At 40.7% G+C, this 27,392-nt stretch overlaps 1 protein-coding gene across 19 annotated transcripts in view; it reads left to right on the top strand.

Annotated features, from left to right (window-relative positions):
• MBNL2 (muscleblind like splicing regulator 2) overlaps positions 1-22,486 on the top strand; it is a 257,926-nt gene extending 235,440 nt beyond the window's left edge. For 7 of the 19 annotated variants that reach the window (XM_069758027.1, XM_069758016.1, XM_069758014.1 and 4 more), the window contains 2 exons: positions 2,710-2,745; positions 18,831-22,486. In XM_069758027.1, coding sequence (XP_069614128.1) covers positions 2,710-2,745; positions 18,831-18,958 — 164 coding nt within the window. In that variant the 3' untranslated portion in view covers positions 18,959-22,486. Of the gene's footprint in view, positions 1-2,709; positions 2,746-3,755; positions 3,851-18,830 lie in introns of all 19 variants that reach the window. The other 12 variants (XM_069758030.1, XM_069758020.1, XM_069758028.1 and 9 more) reach the window with 4 other exon arrangements.
• The last annotated feature ends 4,906 nt before the right edge of the window (positions 22,487-27,392 follow it).

The raw sequence follows: 27,392 nt of genomic DNA, 5'->3' as shown, positions 1-27,392 counted from the left end.
AATGCAAAAAGAAAAGGAGCTCTCTACAGGAAGATTTTGCTTAATCATTGGTGGATTGCAAGCACACTCATTTCAGACTCATTACAGCTGAATTAATAATAATTGCTGCCATAGTAAGCCAAAATATTCTGAAATCTCTTTGGCAACTTCAGCCATGTGTAAATAAGATTTTTTTTCCTATGACACTGTTCATATTGGCATCATGACTTCCGATTTTTTTAAAGGTTCCATATGGCCACTAAACAGCTGCATGTAACAGAACATGCCACCATACATATTAGATAACTGCCATCCAACTCTTCCAGTGTTGGGTGATATTAGCTGACTATCTAATGACTCTCGCCTATTCCTTTGAGCAAGGATTGATTGAGCATGTTGGCCTTCAACATCTGCGATCCTTTATTTCCATAGGTGATGCAAAGTGTTTATTAGGAGGCAGAAGAAATAGCTGTCAGCTGTGTCCTACTTAAAATGTCCAAAAAAAAACCCTAGCCTCCCAATATTAGACAGAGATTAGTGTTAGAAAAGAATAATTCACTTCACAATTAAACAAACTAGTATACTAATTAAATAGCAAAGTAATAGCATGAAAACTCAGCTATTAGGATCTGTTCCTTCAGTGAGCATACAACTAAGTGATGGCTAACTGGATGCCATAGAAATTGTTTGGTGCAAAAAAGTTTCTGTAAAAACACTAAAGCGGATACCATAGATAAAAACAGCAGTGTGAACAAAGCCTTAAGGCCGTATGGATATACAGTGGGGCAAAAAAGTATTTAGTCAGTCAGCAATAGTGCAAGTTCCACCACTTAAAAAGATGAGAGGCGTCTGTAATTTACATCATAGGTAGACCTCAACTATGGGAGACAAACTGAGAAAAAAAAATCCAGAAAATCACATTGTCTGTTTTTTTAACATTTTATTTGCATATTATGGTGGAAAATAAGTATTTGGTCAGAAACAAAATTTCATCTCAATACTTTGTAATATATCCTTTGTTGGCAATGACAGAGGTCAAACGTTTTCTGTAAGTCTTCACAAGGTTGCCACACACTGTTGTTGGTATGTTGGCCCATTCCTCCATGCAGATCTCCTCTAGAGCAGTGATGTTTTTGGCTTTTCGCTTGGCAACACGGACTTTCAACTCCCTCCAAAGGTTTTCTATAGGGTTGAGATCTGGAGACTGGCTAGGCCACTCCAGGACCTTGAAATGCTTCTTACGAAGCCACTCCTTCGTTGCCCTGGCGGTGTGCTTTGGATCATTGTCATGTTGAAAGACCCAGCCACGTTTCATCTTCAATGCCCTTGCTGATGGAAGGAGGATTGCACTCAAAATCTCACGATACATGGCCCCATTCATTCTTTCATGTACCCGGATCAGTCGTCCTGGCCCCTTTGCAGAGAAACAGCCCCAAAGCATGATGTTTCCACCACCATGCTTTACAGTAGGTATGGTGTTTGATGGATGCAACTCAGTATTCTTTTTGATCCAAACACGACAAGATGTGTTTCTACCAAACAGTTCCAGTTTGGTTTCATCAGACCATAGGACATTCTCCCAAAACTCCTCTGGATCATCCAAATGCTCTCTAGCAAACTTCAGACGGGCCCGGACATGTACTGGCTTAAGCAGTGGGACATGTCTGGCACTGCAGGATCTGAGTCCATGGTGGCGTAGTGTGTTACTTACGGTAGGCCTTGTTACATTGGTCCCAGCTCTCTGCAGTTCATTCACTAGGTCCCCCCGCGTGGTTCTGGGATTTTTGCTCACCGTTCTTGTGATCATTCTGACCCCACGGGGTTGGATTTTGCGTGGAGCCCCAGATCGAGGGAGATTATCAGTGGTCTTGTATGTCTTCCATTTTCTAATTATTGCTCCCACTGTTGATTTCTTCACTCCAAGCTGGTTGGCTATTGCAGATTCAGTCTTCCCAGCCTGGTGCAGGGCTACAATTTTGTTTCTGGTGTCTTTTGACAGCTCTTTGGTCTTCACCATAGTGGAGTTTGGAGTCAGACTGTTTGAGGGTGTGCACAGGTGTCTTTTTATACTGATAACAAGTTTAAACAGGTGCCATTACTACAGGTAATGAGTGGAGGAAAGAGGAGACTCTTAAAGAAGAAGTTACAGGTCTGTGAGAGCCAGAAATCTTGATTGTTTGTTTCTGACCAAATACTTATTTTCCACCATAATATGCAAAAAAATGATAAAAAAACAGACAATGTGATTTTCTGGAATTTTTTTTCTCAGTTTGTCTCCCATAGTTGAGGTCTACCTATGATGTAAATTACAGACGCCTCTCATCTTTTTAAGTGGTGGAACTTGCACTATTGCTGACTGACTAAATACTTTTTTGCCCCACTGTATGAGTATACAGTAGCTGCATGCATTGTGGAGACATTGTGGGCTTCTCTAAAAAATCTCCGTAAAATACAGCTTTCACGTAGCTGACGGCTTAGTTGCAATGTAAGGTAAAGCAATGTTTCCAGCGGTAGAGGCAGTATAGACACTGTGTGATTGGATGGCCATGATAATTCCCTCTTGCAGACATGCTGCAAGGTGTGAAACCATGAATGGCCTCCGTCAATGATGTTTGCACTAACCGCTGCTGATCTGAAGCTGTGCCTGAATTTCACTCCAAATGTTAACTCTGTTCCTAACCTATTTCTTCCCTTTATTCATTTTCCCACCTCTCGTTGCATGCCGTGCAGGGTCAGTTTTGTGCATGACACCAGCTACCAGTATTGGTAGGTTTCTATCTACTTTTTTGCTACTCAAGTTTTCATTCTGTGGTTCTCAATGTTTTTGAAAATATTATAGAGTATATGCCGATATTATGTGTTACCATAGTACTCAATATGTAGAATATTCAGTCTAATAATCGCCTATATTATGTCATATGTCTCCGATTGCTCTGTGGCTTTATAATTTTACCTCTGGCATATTGTGTTGAGAACAGAAAAATGTGCTTTATTTTATTGTATGATGTCTGTTTATTGAAAATTGAAGTGTAAGTAGTATCACCTGTGTCTTAACGTGTCATAGTGTTGTGCTTTTTTTCTCCTTTTTGCTACGTGTAGAATATTTCATCAGAGTTTCCCAGAAACCTATTCGTCATAGCTAATAGTATAAAAAAGGGTCCGCATACGTATAGCAGGGTGCTCAGTGACAATGGAAGGAGAGTGGGTGTAATAGGTGACCTATTGAATCTAAGCTGGCAACACATTCCCGTAATAGTCCAAAGACGACATTGTGCATCTTTTGTAAGTCACGACCCCATTGGTGCCCCACCATTTCACATAGGTTTGTCACTGTATTGCCACAGTGGTTTTCTAGCAAGGATTAAAGAGAAAGGCCAATAATTGTTATTGGAGGTCAGTACATGCACCTAAAGCTTTTATGTAACGCAATCATCCTAGAGAAAGAAAACACAAAATATATATTGTCTGTCCGATATTATTTTCAAATCTAGACCAGCATAAAGAATGTTAGGCAACTTGCGGCTGTAATCTTCATTTTCTGGGAATCCCTGATAATATATTTATTACAAACTTCCTTTAATTGTACCTGTAATAAGCTTATTTTCCCTTTTTTATTTCTCTCCCACGCTTCCTTGCTTTGCATTGTGATTGCATGCCATCTGCTGGTTTAACCCATGATGGCTTGCTGCTATGTGATATTCACCATGCCAAACCACTTCTATTACCATAATGCTACACCCTCCTGTTCATTGCTTCCATGGTTCCCCTCCTGAAAGTACCCATGATGCACAGCGCTACGTCCGCCACTGTCTCTGCAGCAACAACTCCTGCAACAAGTGTCCCCTTCGCCGCAACAGCCACAGCCAATCAGGTTTGCTCCTTTTAAAGCTTTCTTTCACAAATCCCAAACTCTAAATGAGTGCTAATATGTTAAAAAAAATTCTCTAAAGAATTTTTTTTAGAAATGTCTACCCATCAAATTTTTATTTTGTTGAATATTTTATTTTTACAGATGTGTTCATGAGCAGTTTGCACTTATTCAGAGTTAACATTTTTGCAAGTATTGGTCTCTCTGTTTTATGTTTCCTTGAATGTTTTGCAATGATTGACTTACTTAATCCTTCTCTAGCTACACTCTCTGTACATAACTAAAGAGAATTCTACATTACAATAGCATATCATTTTACACATAAAAATACTCCTAATGCTCAGGATCACAACGCTTACCATGCTAAGGAATACTCCTAATGCTCAGGATCACAAAGCTTACCATGCTAAGGGTAAAGGTACCGTCACACTAGACGATATCGCTAGCGATCCGTGACGTTGCAGCGTCCTGGCTAGCGATATCGTTCAGTGTGACACGCAGCAGCGATCAGGCCCCTGCTGTGATGTCGCTGGTCGGGGAAGAAAGGCCAGAACTTTATTTCGTCGCTGGCTCTCCCGCTGACATCGCTGAATCGGCGTGTGTGACACCGATTCAGCGATGTCTTCGCTGGTAACCAGGGTAAACATCGGGTTACTAAGCGCAGGGCTGCGCTTAGTAACCCGATTTTTACCCTGGTTACCATCGTTAAAGTAAAAAAAACAAACACTACATACTTACCTACCGCTGTCTGTCCTCGGCGCTCTGCTTCTCTGGTCTGGCTGTGAGCGCCGGGCAGCCGGAAAGCAGAGCGGTGACGTCACCGCTCTGCTTTCCGGCCGCTGTGCTCACAGCCAGAGCAGAGAAGTAGAGCGCCGAGGACAGACAGCGGTAGGTAAGTATGTAGTGTTTGTTTTTTTACTTTAACGATGGTAACCAGGGTAAACATCGGGTTACTAAGCGCGGCCCTGCGCTTAGTAACCCGATGTTTACCCTGGTTACCGGCATCGTTGGTCGCTGGAGAGCGGTCTGTGTGACAGCTCTCCAGCGACCAAACAGCGACGCTGCAGCGATCCGGATCGTTGTCGGTATCGCTGCAGCGTCGCTTAGTGTGACGGTACCTTAAGGATAAGACACTGGAGTGACAGATCCTGTTCCAGGATTCCCTAGTTTAGTATGGGCCAGAAAAAAAACTCTCCAAAGCCAAATGGCCAGCATGTCGAACGTTTTGCTACCTTGCACTCCAATTGTTTTTTGTCCTATGTAAGTGCCACTAAAGCTGTCCATACATTTCCATGGGAGATCTCCCGTCTTCCACATACACGTGGCTCAGCCATGTTTTCAAAAGGATTACAAGAGAAAGCTGCAGCCAGATACCTCTGTTAAAAAGAAAGGAATAGGCATTAAGATTCTAACAACCCTTTCCTTCTCTCACACGATATCAGCTGTTTGGGGAAAGTCAGGAGGCCACCATACACATCAGATGGTCGGACAGTCTTGCCAAAATAGGCGGATTTGGCCGACTTTAGTCTGATGTGTATGGGAGGCTTTAAAGAGCATTTTCTGATCTCCGCATCATCTCAGATTATACATTATATGGGTCATATATTTTTATTCCTTTACTTCAGTCTACTGCAGAATAAATGTTGCGACACTAGTAAGAGTATCCTACATACGCATACAACATGCGTGATTTATTAAAGGTGTGTAGGTTCTCGACTGCCTTTGAGCATTGACCTGTATTATGATACTGTACATCTATTTCCCTTTAACTAGTTACATATTAAATACAAATATTTGTCCTCTACCGCTTTTAACTCATTTACCTCATATAAGGGCATGGATTAAATAGCGGCATAATCTTTTCCATAAGGCACATAGATGCAGGTTATCAGTTCGTATAGTGAAAACAAGTGCTACAGGTTTCATTTCATATAACCCTTTTTGCTTACTTATTTTTCCACCTCCAGTTAGCAAAAAATGGATCCTTTTCACATGGGAGGAAAAAGGATGGCTGTTTAACAGATCTGTTTTCCATTGGTCTCATTGTTAAAAAAAAACTGGATCAAGTGAATATCGTTTTTTTTTTTTTTCAGGCAGACAAAGTTGTGTCTACACTTTTTTTGTCAATGAAATGCTAGTGTATCCGTTCTAGAGGGTGATTACTGGACACAGCTGCATTTACACTATACAATATTAGACAATGATAATTTCCTATTAGAAAAATAGAGGTCTACACATGAAGGCTCATGCTTTGTAGTGAAAGGCTCCAGAGAGAAACATTTAATCAGGATCTACAGACATGGTGAAACTTTTATTTTTCTCTGCTAGATATCGTAATTATGGCAGTAAGAGATTGTGAAAAAAAATAGTCTTGCTAAGCCAACTAACACCTACTCTGCCATCAGTTTAGATGCATTTCTGCCTTAAGCTGATGACTGACATTCATGTGAAAGCTGGATTGAAAGCATAGTGGGGGAAAAAGCCACTTGGCAACAGTCATGTCACGCCATCATTCCCTCATGTCATTTTTTCGTATGAAAAAACTAATTCAAATAATCCAGGATTTTATGTTTTACATAGCTGTATTATATTATTTAGGCCTACCATATTCTGCATTGCTGTGTACAGATTGTAGTTACTTATTTGAGCTCCCGACACAAGTGTAGCTACAGCTGTAACCAAAAGTAAAACAGTGGGTTGAATATAGTGTTGTGAACGGCAGCTGGCACTTTTTTTTGTTTCTTCTCCTCCCTGTCAGTGATCCCGACACCTCTGCCTGTTTCTTCTCCTCCCTGTCGGTGATCCCGGCACCTCTGCCTGCCTCCTGTCTGTGAATACCCTGCCTCCTTTGTGTAAAATCTCAGCAGTGATCTATCATTCACAGTCCGGAGGGGCCGGCTATCACAGACATGGAGGAGAAGAACCAGTGCACAGTCCCGCCCCTGTGCATCAAAATCTAATTAGCAGAAAACTTCAAATGCTGATTAAAGAACAAGCAGATTTATTCATCAAATGTATTAATGTAATCAGTATTACAGCACCATTACAGCCAGGTCTTTACTTTACATTACAAATTGTGCTGACAGGTTCTCTTTAACCCCTTTATGACCTTTGACATATAGATACGCTATAGGTCGCCTCCCCCTGTTTGATGAGGGCTTCAGCACATGACAGCTGATTTCATTAGGTGACATGTGCCCCTAACAGCCACGGGTGGAATCACGATCCACCTGTGGCTGTTAACATATCAAAAGCCGCTGTCAAGTGTTTTGGGTTTTATTTGACAAACTTTGGATTTTTTTTCACCACTTAAAAAAAAGAGAACCTATAAATGTTTGGTATCTACGAATTCGTAATTATTATTATTATTATTATTATTATTATTAATAATTATTATAGCGACATTTATTCCATGGCGCTTTAGATGTGAAAAGGGGTATACACAATAAAAAACAAGTACATGACTGGTACAGGAGGAGAGAGAACCCTGCCCGTCAGGGCTCAAAATCTACAAGGGATGGGTGAGGATACAGCTGGTCGTGCAGTGGTTTGGTCGATCGATGGACACTGCAGGTTGTAGGCTTGCTGGAAGAGGTAGGTCTTCAGGTTCTTTTTAAAGGTTTCCATGGTAGGCGAGAGTCTGATATGTTGTGGTAGAAAGTTCCAGAGTAGGGGGATGTGCCGGAGAAATCTTGTATGCGATTGTGGGAAGAGGAGGTAAGAGAGGAGTAGAGAAGGAGATCTTGTGAGTATCGGAGGTTGCGTGCAGGTAAGTACCGGGAGACTGTCACAGATGTATGGAGGACACAGGTTGTGGATGGCTTTGTATGTCATGGTTGGGGTTTTGAACTGGAGTCTCTAGGTAATGGGGAGCCAGTGCAGGGATTAACAGAGGAGAGAGGGGAGGACAGGTGGATTAGTTGGGCAGCAGAGGTTAGAATAGATTGGAGGGGTACGACCGTGTTAGAGGGGAGTCCACAGAGCAGGAGGTTGCAGTAGTCAAGGCGGGAGATGATGAGGGCATGGACTAGTGTTTTTGCTGGTTCTTGGTTGAGGAATGTACGGATCCCGGAAATATTTTTGAGTTGATGTTGGCAGGAAGGGAGAGGGCTTGGATATGTGGTTTGAAGGAGAGATCTGAGTCAAGGATTACCCCAAGGCAGGGAGCTTGTGGGACTGGGGAGAGTAAGCAGCCATTTACTTTAATGGATAGGTCTGTTGGGGGTGTCGAGTGAGATGAGGAAAAGATGACAAATTCTGTTTTGTCCATATTATGTTTTAGAAATCTAGCGGAGAAGAAGGATGAAATAACGAACAGACATTGTGGGATTCTGGTTAGTAGGGAGGTGATATCAGCTCCAGAGAGGTAGAGCTGTGTGTCTTCAGCATAGAGGTGATACTTCAAGCCGTAATGACCTGGAGAATCATATTGGCAAGTCAGTTTTAGCATTTAGTGAACATGGTAAAAAAAGAAAAAAAAATGTGGAATTGCACTTTTTTGCAATTTCACGGCACTTTGAATTTTTTTCCTGTTTTCCCAATACACTACATGGTAAAACCAATGGTGTCATTCAAAGCTACAACTCATCCCACAAAAAACAAGCCCTCACATGGCCACATTGACTGAAAATAAAAAAGTTATGCCTCTGGGAAGCAGGGGAGCAAAACACGGTAACTCTAATGGAAAAACCCAAGGTGATAAAGGAGTTAAGAAGTAGTGGGCATACTGTGAAAAGGTTTTAAACGGGTGTGGAAAAATACTGCAAAGTAAGAATGGTTATTAATAGTTTATTTGTATCAATTATCAGAATGCAAAGTGAGTGAGCAAAAAATAAATAAATATCAAATCAATATTTGGTGTGACCATTCTTTGCCTTTGAAACAGCAGTTAAAGCATCAATTCTTCTAGCTATATTTGCAAACAGTTTTTAAAGAAACACAGGATGTAAGTTGCAGACATCCTGGAGAACTAACCACTGATCTTCTGTGCATGTACGCTTGCACAAATCCTTCTGTCTTTTCCTGTAATCCCAGACACTCGATGTTGAGATCTGGACTCTGTGGAGGCCATATCCTTACATCCTGGACTCCTTGTTATTTACGCTGAAGATAATAATAATAATCTTTATATAGCGCTAGCGTATTCCGCAGCGCTTTACAGTTTGCACACATTATCATCGCTGTCCCCGATGGGGTTCACAATCTAGATTCCCTATCAGTATGTCTTTGGAATGTGGGAGGAAACCCATGCACACAAGGAGAGAACATACAGACTCTTTGCAGATGTTGTCCTGGGTGGGATTAGAACGCAGGACCCCAGCGCTGCAAGGCTGCTGTGCTAACCACTGCACCACGAAGATAGTTCTTAATGTTTGTATGTTTGGGATAATTTTCCTACTGCAGAATAAATATGGAGCCAATCTTTGTTTCTGAGCACTGAGGACATGCCTGCAGACACCGATTACTGTACCACTCTCCTGCCATTCAGGAAAACAAATTGCCGTGTGTTACAGGCAAATATTTCACATTTTGACTCATCTATTCAGGGCACCTGCTGCCATTTTTCTGCTCCCCAGTTCATATGTTATCATGCATAGTTGAGTCATAGTTGTTTCCATGTCGAAGGTATGGTTTTTAGTGGCAGCCCTTCCATGAAGATAACTTTTAGACACCCTTCTCCAAACAGTATATGGTTTGTAGCTAGGTCCAATTGGTTGCTGACAGTTCTGAACTGATGGCACTGCTGGACTTCTTTTGATTTTTAACCCCTTTCTGACCTCGGACGGGATAGTACGTCCGAGGTCAGAAGCCCCGCTTTGATGCAGGGCTCCGCGGTGAGCCCGCATCAAAGCCGGGACATGTCAGCTGTTTTGAACAGCTGACATGTGCCCGTAATACGCGCGGGCAGAATCGCGATCTGCCCGCACCTATTAACTAGTTAAATGCCGCTGTCAAACGCAGACAGCGGCATTTAACTACCGCTTCCGGCCGGGCGGCCGGAAATGACGTCATCACCAACCCCCGTCACATGATTGGGGGTCGGCGATGCGTCAGGATGGTAACCATGGAGGTCCTAGAGACCTCTATGGTTACTGATCACCGGTGGCTGTGAGCGCCACCCTGTGGTCGGCGCTCACAGCACACCTCCATTTCTGCTACATAGCAGCGATCAGCAGATCGCTGCTATGTAGCAGAGGCGATCGAGTTGTGCCTGCTTCTAGCCTCCCATGGAGGCTATTGAAGCATGGCAAAAGTTTAAAAAAAAAAGTAAAAAAAAAATGTGAAAAAAATAAAAAAATATAAAAGTTTAAATCACCCCCCTTTCGCCCCAATCAAAATAAATCAATAAAAAAAAAAATCTACACATATTAGGTATCGCCGCGCTCAGAATCGCCCGATCTATCAATTAAAAAAAAACATTAACCTGATCGCTAAACGGCGTAGCGAGAAAAAAATTCGAAACGCCAGAATTACATTTTTTAGGTCGCTGCGACATTGCATTAAAATGCAATAACGGGCGATCAAAAGAACGTATCTGCACCAAAATGCTATCATTAAAAACGTCATCTCGGCACGCAAAAAATAAGCCCTCAACCGACCTCAGATCACGAAAAATGGAGACGCTACGAGTATCGGAAAATGGCACAATTTTTTTTTTTTTAGCAAAGTTTGGAATTTTTTTCACCACTTAGATAAAAAATAACCTAGTCATGTTAGGTGTGTATGAACTCGTACTGACCTGGAGAATCATAATGTCAGGTCAATTTTAGCAGTTAGTGAACCTAGCAAAAAAGCCAAACAAAAAACAAGTGTGGGATTGCACTTTTTTTGCAATTTCACCGCACTTGGAATTTTTTTCCCGTTTTTTAGTACACGACATGCTAAAACCAATGATGTCGTTCAAAAGTACAACTCGTCCCGCAAAAAATAAGTCCTCACATGGCCAAATTGACGGAAAAATAAAAAAGTTATGGCTCTGGGAAGGAGGGGAGCGAAAAACGAACACGGAAAAACAAAAAATCCCCTGGTCATGAAGGGGTTAAGGAAAGTAAGTATGATGTGTCTTGCATCTATTGCAGTAAAGGTTTGTGCACACGTTGCAGATTTTACCCATTTTTGGTGCGTTTTTGCCATGCAGATTTTCTAGAAAAACCTGAAGCAATCCTGATGCCAGCAAAGTAAATTAGAATCGTGAAGGATCATGTACATGTTGCTTATTTTTGACTTGCAGATGTGGTTCAGAAAATAATGTGCAGCATGTCTATTCTATAAGTCTTTGCCCTGTGTTTTTCACCATTCATTTAACTCAAATCAGTCAAAAAAATGCAGGGCAAAACCACACTTTTTTTTTTACAGCTGCGTTTATTCCTGCCAAGAGATGCAGAAATGGTGCGGAAATTTTACTCAACGTGTGCACATAGTCTAAGTTTCCTTGGATGATCATGGCATCTACGGTTCTCAGTGTTGCCTATTTTTTGGTGTCAGTGCTAAGAAATACAGAAAGATTCTTATCCGCCATGCAAAACCATCAAGGAAGCATTTGACTGTCTCCAAATGTGTGCAGCAGCATGATAATGACCCCAAGCATACAGCCAATGTATTTAATAAATATCTTCAGTGTAAAGAACAAGGAGTCCTGGAAGTGATGATATGACCTCCACAGAGACCCAGTCTCAATATCATCCAGTTTGTATAAGATTACATGAAGAAACAGAAGGATTTGCACAAGACACATCCACAGAAGATCTGTGGTTAGTTCTTCAAGATGTTTGGAACAACCTTCCCACAAAGTTCTTTCAAAAACTGTGTGCACAAGTATACCTAGAATAGAATTGATGCTGCTTTGAATCCAAAAATTGGTCGCAACAAATGTTGATTTTATTAAGATTTCTCTTTTTTTTCACGCACTTTATTATACCGTAGTTGTGAATTTATAAAATGCAAACTATTAAATCTTCTATTTTGAAAACATTATTGCTTTGCAGCATTTTTACACACCTGCCTAAAACTTTTGCAATGCCTGCATATTAGAAGCCTACTGTGATGTTGCGTTTTACTTTCACAGATCCCTTTAGAACTACTATAGTCAACTTTCTCCAATAATTTCAAACTATGATCAGATAAGATAACAGCATTATGATATTTAGATATTTACTAAATAACATCCCTAGAAAGATGAAGATTATTGGAAATCTTAACAATAGCCACTAGTCTATCTTAGGGTGTAATATCTTGAGATTATTTTCTTATTCAGCTTGCTATGAGGTCTACTTTACAGAGCGAGTATTTTCTTAGTAATAGTTTGCTGACAGCGACTTGAATATATGGTAGCTTGAAAAGCTACTAATAACGTGACAGTCTTTTGCTTAGGAGCAACTTGAAAAACTTAAATGGCCTTGTAGATTACCACTAGATGGGAGTTATATAAACTCAAGCAGAGCTTACCTACAGGACATGGTCCAGTTGGTTGATCCTCCTTTAGCAGACAGCAATTCTCTTGTTCACACCCAAATCAGATATAAATCTGCCACGTTGCTTCTGCATGGTACTCTCCTTAAGGGTACCGTCACACTATACGATTTACCAACGATCACGACCAGCGATACAACCTGGCCGTGATTGTTGGTAAGTCGTTGTGTGGTCGCTGGAGAGCTGTCACACAGACCGCTCTCCAGCGACCAACGATGCCGGTAACCAGGGTAAACATCGGGTTACTAAGCGCAGGGCCGCGCTTAGTAACCCGATATTTACCCTGGTTACCATCCTAAAAGTAAAAAAAACAAACGCTTCATACTTACCTTCGGCTGTCTGTCCCCGGCGCTCTGCTTCTCTGCTCTGACTGTGAGCACAGTGGCCGGAAAGCAGAGCGGTGACGTCACCGCTATGCTTTCCGGCCACTGTGCTCACAGTGAGTGCAGGAAAGCACAGCGCCGAGGGACAGACAGCCGAAGGTAAGTATGAAGCATTTGTTTTTTTTACTTTTAGGATGGTAACCAGGGTAAATATCGGGTTACTAAGTGCGGCCCTGCGCTTAGTAACCCGATGTTTACCCTGGTTACAAGCGAACGCATCGCTAGATCAGTGTCACACACACCGATCCAGCGATGACAGCGGGAGATCCAGCGACGAAAGAATGTTCCAAACGATCTGCTACGACGTACGATTCTCAGCAGGGTCCCTGATCGCTGCTGCGTGTCAGACACAGCGATATCATATGGATATCGCTGGAACATCACGAATTGTACCGTCGTAGCGATCAAAATGGCACTGTGTGACGGTACCCTTAGAGGCATGCTATCAAGGTTAGTAGATTTTGTTAATTATGGAACACTCTCATTGTATATAGAGTTAGAGGAGGCACAGCTTGAGATTTGTACAACATGGAGGATCAAAAGTTTCAACAGCAGTAACTGCTTCTATGGTGCAGACTCATGACTCTAAGTAAAGCTGGCCACACAGACTAGATGGCTGTCAGCCAAACGATGCTTCAGCCGATCATTCATCCAACAGCCATCTCAGCTGACTTGTTCGGCCGAGCACGCCTGTAGGCTCTGACAATTCGGCTGGTGGCTTATCTAACGTAGAACAATGCGATCCGTAGTCCAAAATCGGACATGCACAATCAACATCTTTCCCCACCATCAGTTGGCCAAGCCCCCATAAACATTAGAACAGAGGTCGAATCTGTCAATATTGGTGGATTCATGTGTATGGTAGCCTTAAGGTCTCCATTACTTTATAATTGACCTGTCATCGAGTTGTATAATAATCAGCTCCAGTAACATGATGGCAATTTATTTCCTATATTTTTGTAAATGTACAATAGCTGCTACTATTTTGTTCTTTTGGCTCAGTTTCTTCACTATTGCACTCACAGTCAGTACAGGTGCATTTACAGAACAGATTAAAACAAAATAAATAATCCTATCAGCAGGTTTTTGCTCTGTAATCTGAGAGAATAATGAGGTAGGGGCTGAAACTCTGATGTCAGTAATGTATCACCCATTAGGCTGTGTGCTGTTGTTTCAATGCAGTGAGTGTTTTATCAGCAGGAGATTATCACTGCTGGACTATCTGCCGTGTGCATCCTGGTTCAACCACACCCCCAGCACTGATTAGCAGCTTATAAAAATGTACACAGAAATCTACTAATCAGGCGCGTGGGCGGGGTTAACTTTTGAGCTGTGCTATATCTAAGAACACGGATTATGTCACAAATGTTGCACTCAGTAAACTAAGTGATATAGCGTTGGAATCAGAGTCTCTTTGCCTAAATTATGCTACTCTCAGATGAGGTACTAAAAACCTTATGATAGATTCACTTTAATAAGAGAAGACAGTTTGTTAGGTGCCACGTTCACACTAGCAGTATTTGGTCAGTATTTTACCTCAGTATTTGTAAACCAAAATCAGCAGTGGGTGATAATACAGAGGTGGTGACGTGTTTCTATTAGGCCATGTTCACACTATGCGGTTTTTACTGCGGAACCGCGGCGATTTTGCCGCAGCGGGTCCGCAGCTGTTTTCCATGCAGGGTACAGTACAATGTTACCCTATGGAAAACAAAAACCGCAGTGCACATGATGCGGAAAAACCCGAAAAAAACCGCGCTGAATTGCTGCGGAAAAAAAGAAGGACCATGTCACTTCTTTGTGCAGAATCGCAGCGATTCTGCACCCATAGAAATGCATTGATCCGCTTACTTCCCGCATGGGGCTGTGCCCACCATGCGGGAAGTAATGCAGATAATGTGCGGGTTATACCCGGGGTGGAGGAGAGGAGACTCTCCTCCAGGCCCCGGGAACCATATTTGTGTTAAAAAAAAAAGAATTAAAATAAAAAATCATGTTATACTCACCTCTGAAGTCTCAGCGCTGCACGCGGCCGTCCGGTCTCAGGTTTGCTATGCGACCAGGACCTTCGGTGACGTCGCGGTCACATGACCGTGACGTCACCGAAGGTCCTGGTCGCACAGCATCTTTGGAACCGGACCGCCGCCTGCAGCGCCGAGGAGATCGGGACGTCAGAGGGTGAGTATACCATCATGATTTTATTATTTTTAACACTACTATTGATGCTGCATATGCAGCATCAATAGTAGGGGTAAATCCCGCAGCGGAACCCGCAGGACAAACCGCGATAAATCTGCAGGGATAACCGCAGCGGGTTTGCCCTGCAGATTTATCAAATCCGCTGCGGGAGAACCCGCAGGGACAGAACGCATAGTGTGAACATGGCCTTATACTTTTCCTCTGATTGTTCCCCTCCTGATTTTGGCTTACACATACTGATGTAAAATACTGACCGTGTGACCGTAGCCGTAGTCTGAGGCTTGGAGTTATTGAATTATAAAATTGTCATAGTTTTTGTAATTCTACCAACGTGTGCAAGAATTTAACGGGAACCTGTCTGTCATGTTGAAAATGTTATCTGACCTGCAGGCAGGATGTCCTAGAGCAGGAGGAGCTCTCAGACTCGTATACAGCTCTGACAAAAATTAAGAGACCACCGCATCGAAACCCTGTCATAAGCAGACCAATCTGCAGACCTGAACCCCATTGAAAACCTCTGGAATGTAATCAAGAGGATGATGGATAGTCACAAGTCAAAAATTATTGCTTGGAAATTCGGAGACATGTAGTCAGAAGTTTATAGACTAAAAAATCAATTTACGTTTTACTCCAAAATATACCTATAAAGAAAAAAATCAGACAAACTGAACATTTTGCAGTGGCCTCTTAATTTTTGCCAAAGCTGTACGTTTGTGGGAAAGGTTTCAGTAAAGCTTGTACTTTATTCATTGAAATCTCTGGTGATCGTGTGTAGGAACCCAGTATACAGTCCTATTGAGTGATTGATTGTCTTCTTTGTATGACTGTGCATGCAGAGACAGCTGTCAATCACTAGTAGACCCACCCTCTGTATAATACTACTTTGTATAATTGCAAGTACCAGGAATGCCACTGGATTTCTACTGAATCTTTTCCCATGTATCTACATAACATTCTGCACTGATAATCTTCACTATTCAGTACTGTACAGGTAACATGACAGGTTCCCTTTAAAATGACAGGTTGTTTAACATTTAAACTTAGAGAATTCACCTTTATTCCGACACACATCTCTTAAATGAAATCTAAATAACATGTATTTCTTTCCATTTCGTGGCTGATTTTTATAGTGCACCTTCTTTAACAGTCACATTCAAGGCATTAGGAATTTTATTGTTTCCCTCTTGGAATCCATGATTTTATTGTCTCAATCTTGCTAACAATTTAGTTAAAATATTATATTCAAATCCTTTTGTTTTAATTCGATATAAAAAATGTTATATTCCCAAAATACTCTTAGTAACTGGGGTAAAGCACAACTTCTATGGTGCACTATAGCAGAAAATGCTCTATAATACACAACCAGGGCTGCAGGAAAGTGGGTGTTCAATCAGTCTGAGACCTAAAAGAGTCAGCAGAATTTGGACTGACAATTATCAAATTATCAGGCAATGCTAATTATGCAAATTGTCTCTTCAGAGAGGAAGAGAACTAGAACTCTAGTGCCACCTATTGGAAGGTAGCAGTCCACATGGAGAAACGATACTTCTTGGATACTTATTAGGCAAAAATTTCATGATGTGATATATAACCCAGTGACTCAGATGTTAATGGGAACCGGTCAGGTGCACATACGGTTTCCAACAGCCAAGATATGCTTGTGGATTTCTATTATTTGATAGTATTTCATGGGGATTGCTAACCCTGCAGTGTTTGAAAAAATGTACTTTTATCCTATAGTGTCCTATATGCTAATGAGGCAGGGCTAGTCCCATAGGGAGTTCCTTCCCCTGGACTAGTCCTGCATCAGAGCTTCTAATCATGCCTCCTCCCTAGTTGTGATTAACTTCTTGCATAATGATGCTACCATAACAAGTATTGTGTGCAGGCTGCCAATCATGCCCCTGAAAATCCTCATCAGATTAAAGAAATTCCCATGCATACCACTATATTAGTAGTTGTAGACAGTAAAGGGACTTGTCAACCTACACTTAGGTCTAAGACGAGCTACAAAGCCTACAACTTTTCATCATGCCTCATGTAAATGTCACACACACATCTCAATGAAAACATAAATCATTTTCAATACTTGCTAACAAGCCTCTGCTTTATATGTGCTTTCAACCCCCTTTGTCTTCAAGGCATTCTGCTGTTTAATTTCTGTGCTTGCATTCTCTACTGGGAGAGAAAAATCTCATTAGAGAAGTATCATGTCTGAATAATCTTATTGCATTGTATTGTTTCCTATGGGTCGATGGAAGATAGGATGTAAATATGATTACCATACTCTGTCTATGGATGCTTGACATTGTGAGACACTATAGCCTCCTAACATTGTACTTCATGGTGTATGAATAATAGTCAGCATTGTCATGACTGCCATCTTGATTACCGTGTATAGGATTACATGAGGAGAGCCGTTTCCACTTATTAGCCCTGCCATGTACCTCACTGCTTCTCTATGTGTATATGAGTTAGGACACTTGTATACTGAACGTGCTGTCTACAACAGCTAGAGCAATGGCTTTGTAATGAGTGGAGCACCAGGTCGAACGTGACCAAGTTTTGCTCGTATTTTATGCTCTCCTCATTGATCCATTTTCTGTTTCTTTTTTTGTTTGTTTTTAAATTGCCATACTGTTCCAGAGATATGGATCTTTTTATTTAGTGCTATTTAGTCTTTTTCAAGGGAGCATGGCTCACGGGGTAAAAATACAGAGCAGCCTAAAGACATGCCCCCAGGGAATCCTGTGAGCACGACCCCCTTGGAAAAGACATATCTCTGGAATAATATGATTGATTTTAAAAAAATAAAAAATTAAACAAAACAGAATATTAAGGGAAGTAGTGGGAACAAAATAGGAGCAAAAACTGGTCACTCTTTAACTAAAGCTGTCCACGAACTCACTTGTTCAGCCAACAGCTGTTCCTCGCTGCTCCATACACACAGCTCAACATGCCTTTTTGTTTTCAATGAAACGCAACTGCCAAAGGGTTCTTATCTCCCGTGAGAACAGAAGAATAGGCATTTCTAAATCCAAAACGCCCAGTCCTTATTTCCCCAACATTTGCTATGAGATGTAGAGAAACACAAGTTTTACACAATTGGACTTATCGAACCATAAATATGTTGGGTGAACAGACTATTTTCTAAAATGCATGGCCAACGTAAAGCATACGTTAGAGCTACTAAACTTGTAATCATTTTAGATCAATTTATTGCAAATCGGCATTCTACAAACACTTTTGTAGACCAATTTTCATGCCAGGTCCGTACATTCAGTTAAAAAGCCTCCTTAAAAGATGCCTTTAGTGATATTCTTATAACGAAGGTTACATTGACGTTTCTGGAATTTTACTTAAGTTAGCCATCATTTGAAAATGATTTTTGAAGTACGCTGGTAAATTGTTATAATATATACGAGTATACACATTTGTATTGTATTACATTGATGTTATCATGTTATACTTAAGTGCATTAATATGTGTTTATTCTCATGATAAACTGTCAATCTTGCTTCAATACGTCATTGGAAATCTTCATATGTTTTCCATTTATGGGTTTCATAATATTTCCTAAAGAACTTGCATTATGCGAATCCTCAGCTACCATTTTATTAGACAAAACTAAATAAATTGAACTCAGCTGCTCCATTCATCAGCGATACTCGTGAGGAATCCCTGAGACCTGTCAGTCAGTAGTATTCTCATGTTTTTGTTATCACTGTCTTAAAGGCTAGTTGTACAGTAACAATTCTGAGGTTACCATGGCCCGTGACTTTACCTAAAGTCTGTCTTCATATATTGTTCTACGTCAGCGTGGAATAATTCAAAGAAAAAAAATTTCTGCAAACTTAGACAAATTGTACGTTTTTATTTTTGCTTTAACCAAAATTTAAGAACTAACTTATAACGTATCTTCCTTTTACCAGATCATACTGAAATAATAACCAAGAGCGGGCTAGAGCATCAAGAAGATTTCCAGAAGATAGCAAAGCATTCATATTGTACATACTATCCAGTCTCCTCCTCTATAGAGTTGCCACAAACTGCATGCTAAACAAAAGGATCTTGTTCTCTTTATGGACAAACTACAAACTCTTAGAAAGCTAGTGCTGCTATATTCTAAATTGATAATATATATGGTATGCGTAATATATTCCAACCTAAATAGTTAACTACCTGATACCAGCTGTGATGTTAGTGGGTAAAGTTTACTTTTTAATATTTTGTATACCTGGCTCCCACTTGATAATACTGTCTTATCCTGTATCACATCCAAAACCAAGGGTTTAGCCCCCTGTCCTATTGTATATTGTACAGAGTATGCGAAAAAGTTAAAGAATTACCAATATTTTTGTGTCCCGGTGGCTAAACTATAATATTAGATTGTGAATATGAGTGATCGATTAGAGAATATTTTAGCCTTTACTATAGGATTTGAGGAACTTCCCCTTTGTAGAGAAGACCAAGAAGATAAAGCACTCTCTCAAATGTGGAAACTAAGGCTTATTTTAAAGCACAAAGTCAAAGCATATAAACCGGCCTCACACCCAGTGTACGATAGAGAAGCTAAAACACTCTTGTGTTCGGATAGACGTGAATTCAAAACAAAAAGGACAAAAAAGTGATCATTTGCACAGTATGACTGTCATACACAAGAAAGTCTTGAACACCTTTATTTTAGTTGTGATCACATAACGTTTTTTTAACCAAGACTTTGCAGAAGTGCCTAAATTTCACCACAGTACAACAAACGCAAAAAGTATACGACTGCTGCCAACCTCCCAGTTACCAACAAGTGCAAGGTTAAGGAATATAGCAGGTTGGGTACCAGGTTATTACAGGTTGACAAGGCATCGGAGGAGGAGTTTTCTTAGATAATCGAATGTACAAAAGTATATATATAAATATATATCAGTCAGTCACAACATAAAGGTGACTCTAATCTATAGAACATATTACATTTTTTTTAAATGTAGTAAGAGTTTTATTTCGACCCTGTTCAGTACTCGAGAGGCCTGCAAAACACTGCAGAGCAATGCATTACAGGCCTTCAACGCTGCATCATCCGACTACAGCAGGCAGTGGGGAAGATTCCTAGGAAAAAAAGATTGACTGCAGGGTCTATAGTGTTACACATTTTTCTCATTGGATTTAGAGAGCTGTAACAGGATTACAGCACAAGAGTTAAAGAAAATTGTGTTTAAAGCATATTTTGTGTCTGAAGAGTTATGAAGAGTTGTTGCATATATGAGAAATATTGAAAACAGGAAAAAGAAAAACTATGGAAAAAGTAAAAAAACAGATTTTTGATGTTTACTTTTATGGTAGGCTGTTGATCTACATGGTAAAGTCTGTACAATTAATATGTAATTTAGTTAAAGTTTATTTCAAGCACTATTGTACCAAATACTTCATGTTTCTGTGTTGCACATTTGTCACACAAAGTATGTTGTTGCTGATTTATGGATATGAAAACAGAACAGCTGTTATACATGAATAGTAAACTTAAGTGTTAGAAATATGTTATTTTTTTTCTCTATTGTAAAAAAAAAAAGACAATATTAGTGATTGCAGTATTTTAAGAGAATTTCAAGAGTTGAATGTAAGCTATTTTTAATGTGGGCAGCCTTTTCTAAAAAAAGGAAGGCGCTGTAATTCTATAATCGGTAATCAGGAAAAGACTCTGCCTTTATTTTTATTTTATTTTTTAATAAACGTACAATGTTTAATTTCTGCTCTTATATCGAAGAAGCAGGTCTGATTACTCAGCAGGACTACATCAAAATCCACTTAAAAGAGAGTATTTTAATATTGCTTATATTACCGAGTCTTCAAAGACGAAAGGCGCCCTAGAAAAGTTTATGCTCTAATCTATACTGATATTTTTATTATTATTATTAATTTCTGGATCCATGACCAGCCATGATCTTTATTTTGTCGTTTCAGCCATTTAACCAAATTTAGCCTGCCGCATTTATATAAAATACAGAAAGTTCCACTTCTGATATATGCTAGACCAATGTTCCAATCCAAATGCCCCTGCAGTGACAAATAGAGCTTGTACCAAAATCAGTTCGCTGATAATGGAAATTGCTTTAAACATAACAAGTTCTACCGAAATATTTACTGCAGTCATATCAAGAATGTACATTTTTCATGCAAAATATTTTCTTCGCCAACCACTTGTAGGTTACAGCGCCATACTCATCCTTATATAGCATATCTGTTCTCTCCAAGTGGGGTCTTAAATTGTAAGGAAGCAAATGGCTGGCCTGTCATTACATTTTTACTTATACCTATATTTTATTATTTTTTAAAGAAAATTTACTTTTGGATGACATATTTGTGTTTTTTTGTATTTTTGTTTTTGTAATGTCCTCTAATTAAAGTAGCCTCTTAAACAAAGCATAAGTTATGTAATGCTTCTGTTAAAGGTACAGCAAGCTCTATGGACAGCAGCAATAGTGTGAGTTGCCACTAGCATCTTTTGAGAGTATGTATTGTTGTCCAAACCACACTCAATGCACTTCCAATTCAAGAAAAATCCCATGTTTTCGAGAGAGACAATTTCGATTTGTTTCAGTCCTGTTCAGATTACAAAACTGATTCAAAAATGCACTTAAAATGTAAAGATGAAACAATTTGAGTATGAACAGTCCTTATAAATTATAAGACAAATAATATGGTTGTGTTAAATACATAAAAAACTAATGCAAAGAAAATCAACACATTTACATTTTCTGATCAGATTGTAGTTAGCAGATACCTGAAGCTTTTTAAAAACAACATTCAATGGTTGTTACAGACAATGTTCATTGCATTAGGCTACATATATTATAAGAAACTTATCTGAAACTATCTTTACAAGAAAATGCATCAAAATTGTGCCATACCGTATAGAAACCCAATTCTATCTGCCACAATTTTTTTGAAAATATTAGCAAGATGGAGATGAAGTTGTCATGAAAAAAATGACAACTCACTTCTTGCACAGTGACCATATACTTTCTTTGAGGGATTGAATGCGATTAGAAAAACATGGTTGCTATACAGTCATCCATAAACCGTGTCCATGGGCCGTGTGTGGCTATAAAAGGGACAGCTGTGGACGAGAACGCCACCACTTCTTGGTAAGGGTTGCCATGTTTTTCTGAATCTTATACACCCTCTTTAAGTATTTCATAGCATAGAAACGAACTGCCATCTAACTATAATCCAGTCAATAAAATATATGAATATATTACATTTCTAAGCAATAGTTACCTTTTATTATCTCTTGTCGATTCACCTCAATCTTTATATATAGCACGGATGCTCTTTAAGTCATTCACACCGCTGCAGAACCTCTTAAGGACAAAATGCGTAAGGAATGTTGAAGACAACAAATTTCTATTTTATATGACATGAAACCAAGACCAGCACCAAAATCCCCTGTGACAGATGCTTCATTATGAGGTGGCTACATGCGCAAGATAAGAAGAAAAGGCGACATTTTGCATCTGCACTGTCCTACTTCAAGGTCTTCTCTTTGTATGGGGATGTAAAATATTGCAAAGTTTAATAAATTATTTTGGTGCAGGAATTTTTCTTGTTTACATTTTTCCTGTATAGAGATGACAACCAGAGTTTGATATTTGCACTATTCAGCCTTGAAAAATGTGGAAATAAGAAGTTTTTCAAACTTTCTCTTATGTCTCTGTGGTCTAGGGTACCTTATCTTTTACTAATTCTGCTAATTCCAAGACCCCTATTTGAAATGTACTTTTAAAATGTAAAATATGTATAATCACCAACACTCCCACCTGAATATATACAACTGATCAGTGGACAAAAGCAGCATATTCTAGCAACACAACCTACCCACATGCTAAATAGACTAAATGAAGTATGGAAAAATAAAGCTATGCTCGTAAGTGCCAATACAGAATCAAATAGTGAGCAGCAAGGCCGACCTGAAGATGTATAGCCGACCGGTCCCTCTCCACATTGAGAGACGTCCTTGGAATCGCTCCAGTGGATCGTTCTCATTTGTCTGTGATTAAATGCGAAGGTGCAACTTCACAGTATACTGCTACAGTCCGTGGGTTTGATAACTCCAGATGGGGGAACATCCTAAGATTGGAAGCCAGTGGATAGCCATAGTTTTCACCACACTATGCTTGATGAAGATTTAAGGCTCAAATCAGTGTTGCTATGATTAATCAGTGTGATGGTCAGTCAGGGACTCTGTGGAAGGAGGACATTATCCCCCGAAAAGCATAAGATTAGAGACACATATTTTTTACCTGTCTAGGAGTCTGTAGCTGGTGACATCACTACATCATAGGGCGTTGTTTTTTGTAAGCTTGATTCACCTGACCAGTTGACTAATCATAGCACCATGGATTTGAGCTTTAAATCTTCATCAAGCATAGTGTAGTGAAAACTACGGATATCCACTGACTTTCAATCTTAGAACATTCCCCTACCTGGAGTAATCATACTCACAGATTGTAGCGGGACTCTGTGAACTTGCCCCATTGGATTTAAGACAAATGGGAGCGATCCACTGGTAGCGAATTCTAGGAGACCTCTCAATACAGAGGTATTATACCCACAGAGTAGAGCGGGATCAGTTGGCTATACATCTTCAGGTTGGTCTTGCTGCACACTATTTGATTCTGGATCGTCACTTTATCACATAGCCTCATCTTTACATACCTTTAAATTTTACCTAAAGGGAACCTGTCATCTGATTCATCATAGCCAGCATGAATCAGACACTGGCTGTGCTACTGCAGTCATGTAGGTTTTACACTTCCCAGCTCCCAAAAAATGGCAGTGAAAAGGTGGTCTGCCATTTTGATTGCAGTCATATTTTTTATGAGGACCAGGAAAAGGTTAAAATAATAAAATAGTTTATGCTCACCTGTCCTAAATGCTCATGTGTCCTTTCGACACACCTCTATGTTTCTCCAAACAGATGTTTGATTCTTCTGACTATGAGGCCTTTTATTCGCCTCACAATGTCACACTGGGGTCACAACATGTCATCAACATCAATGATGTGCATCTTACCCATGTGAAACCTAATGCACGTAGGGAGGAACCTGTCAGTAACGGGGTACAAGGTGGAACCACCAGAGAATCTGCTATGGACAAGTCATCAGAAACGTATAAATCCCTGCCTTTTATTCAAAGCATGTGGCATCACTCGATCGCTAGCTTCAGCACTGGACGACCAGTTTGAAGGAGCCTCAGAGGCAGCATAAGGACAGGTGACAAACAAATTATTATTATTTATTTATATAGCACCTTTGATTCCATGGTGCTGTATATGAGAATGGGTTACATACAAGTTACAGATATCACTTACAGTAAACAAACTAACAATGACAGACTGATACAGAGGGGCGAGGACCCTGCCCTTGCGGGCTTACATTCTACAGGATTATGGGGAAGGAAACAGTAGGTTGAGGATTGCAGGAGCTCCGGTGTTTGTGAGGCGATAGCTTCGGTAGTGATGAGGAGGCAGCAGGGTCAATGCAGGCTGTAGGCTTTCCTGAAGAGATGGGTTTTCAGGTTCTGTCTGAAGGATCCGAATGTGGTTGATAGTCGGACATGTTGGGGCAGAGAATTCCAGATGATGGGGGATATTCGGGAGAAGTCTTGGAGGCGATTGGATGAGGAGCGAATAAGTGTGGAGGAGAGAAGGAGGTCTTGGGAGGACCGGAGATTACGTGAGGGAAGATATCGGGAGATTAGTTCAGAGCTATATGGAGGAGACAGGTTATGGATGGCTTTGTAGGTCAGTATTAGTAATTCGAACTGGATATGCTGAGGGAATGGGAGCGAGTGAAGAGATTTGCAGAGGGGGAAGCGGAGAGGTAGTGAGGAGAGAGATGAATTAGTCGGGCAGCAGAGTTAAGGATAGACTGGAGAGGTGCAAGGGTGTTAGCAGGGAGGCCGCAGAAAAGGATGTTGCAGTAGTCAAGGCGGGAGATGATGAGGGCATGCACAAGCATTTTAGTAGATTGACAATTGTGGAAAGGACGGATTCAAAAATGTGTTTTGTTTTTAAGCCTTCCCCTCTATTTACTATACTTTGGGGTTAGGAGAGACCTTAGCTTAAGAAACGTCTTTTCACAGCAATTGGGGTACTTTTGATGGGCGCCGATTTTATTTATCAAAACTGCCTTTCGAATCAAGCAAATCAGTTCAAAATAAATGTAGGGAGATTCGCTCATCTCTAGATATATCAGAGAAATATGCTTCTTTCTCCACTTCTTTTCCCCCCATCCTCTGAAATTAATTATTCACTTTGAAAATAATGCTAAATTCTTTCTCCCGAAAAAACATCAGCTCTCTGTATACTTCTGTACAATTTCTTTCCTGCTGCTGCCCTTAAAGGGAATTGTCAGCACGTTTTTGCTACGTAATCTGCCGACAGCAGGAGATAGAGGCTAAAACACATAATTCAGGGATGTCACTTGTCAAAGTGCATGCTGTTGTTTACAAAGTGTGAAGGATTTATAGCTAAAGGTACCTTCACACATAACGATATCGTTAACGATATCGTTGCTTTTTGTGACGTAGCAACGATATCGTTAAGGAAATCGTTCTGTGTGACAGCGACCAACGATCAGGCCCCTGCTGGGAGATCGTTGGTCGCTGAGGAAAGTCCAGAACTTTATTTCGTCGCTGGACTTCCTGCAGACATCGCTGGATCGGCGTGTGTGACACCGATCCAGCGATGTCTTCACTGGTAACCAGCGTAAAAGTAAAAAAAAACAAACACTACATACTTACCTACCGCTGTCTGTCCCCGGCGCTCAGCTTCTCTGCACTCCTCCTGCACTGGCTGTGAGCGTCGGTCAGCCGGAAAGCAGAGCGATGACGTCACCGCTCTGCTTTCCGGCCGCTGTGCTCACAGCCAGTGCAGGAGAAGTGCAGAGAAGCAGAGCGCCGGGGACAGACAGCGGTAGGTAAGTATGTAGTGTTTGTTTTTTTTACTTTTACGCTGGTAACCAGGGTAAACATCGGGTTACTAAGCGCAGCCCTGCGCTTAGTAACCCGATGTTTACCCTGGTTACCCGGGGACCTCGGGATCGTTGGTCGCTGGAGAGCTGTCTGTGTGACAGCTCTCCAGTGACCAAACAGCAACGCTGCAGCGATCGACATCGTTGTCGGTATCGCTGCAGCGTCGCTGAGTGTGAAGGTACCTTAAGAGATTAACATTGCTGACCAGTCCAGCAGCCTTCTCCTGTAATAAGCACCTCCCTGTCTATGGACTTTGTAAACAGAGAGCCTGGTGGGATCAGTTAGCTTTCTCCGCTCTGCTTCATTCTAAATTTAAAAGCTCTGATTGTGTCTGAATGGCTGCATCCAGTAATCTAAGTGATATAGTGTTGGCATCAACTCTTCTTTGCCTACATCAGGCTGCTCTCAGACGTAGTAGGAAAAGCCTGCAGACAAACCTAGAGGCATCATTGCAATATGGTACATAAACAGCTAGTTTACAGAATCATTTTGATACTCTGGGACAGGGTGTCATAAAAAGCAGTAAAGAGACCCAGCTATACAGCACAAGGTATGTAAGTATTGAACATACAGTTAGGTCCATATATATTTGGACAGAGACAACATTTTTCTAATTTTGGTTATAGACATTACCACAATGAATTTTAAACAAAACAATTCAGATGCAGTTGAAATTCAGACTTTCAGCTTTCATTTGAGGGTATCCACATTAAAATTGGATGAAGGGTTTAGGAGTTTCAGCTCCTTAACATGTGCCACCCTGTTTTTAAAGGGGCCAAAAGTTATTGGACAATTGACTCCAGGGCTATTTCATGGACAGGTGTGGGCAATCCCTTCGTTATGTCATTCTCAATTAAGCAGATAAAAGGCCTGGAGTTGATTTGAGGTGTGGTGCTTGCATTTGGAAGGTTTTGCTGTGAAGTAAACATGTGGCCAAAGGAGCTCTCCATGCAGGTGAAACAAGCCATCCTTAAGCTGCGAAAACAGAAAAAACCCATCCGAGAAATTGCTGCAATATTAGGAGTGGCAAAATCTACAGTTTGGTACATCCTGAGAAAGAAAGCAAGCACTGGTGAACTCATCAATGCAAAAAGACCTGGGCGCCCACAGAAGACAACAGTGGTGGATGATCGCAGAATAATCTCCATGGTGAAGAGAAATGCCTTCACAACAGCCAACCAAGTGAACAACACTCTCCAGGAGGTAGGAGTATCAATATCCAAATCTACTATAAAGAGAAGACTGCATGAAAGTAAATACAGAGGGTTCACTGCACGGTGCAAGCCACTCATAAGCATCAAGAATTAAAAGGCTAGACTGGACTTTGCTAAAAAACATCTAAAGAAGCCAGCACAGTTCTGGAAGAACATTCTTTGGACAGATGAAACCAACATCAACCTCTACCAGAATGATGGAAAGAGAAAAGTATGTCGAAGGCGTGGTACAGCTCATGATCCAAAGCATACCAC

This window comes from Ranitomeya imitator, chromosome 3 (assembly GCF_032444005.1).
Source record: "Ranitomeya imitator isolate aRanImi1 chromosome 3, aRanImi1.pri, whole genome shotgun sequence".
Lineage (NCBI taxonomy): Eukaryota > Metazoa > Chordata > Amphibia > Anura > Dendrobatidae > Ranitomeya > Ranitomeya imitator.
This window is presented reverse-complemented; position numbering and strand designations above follow the sequence as displayed.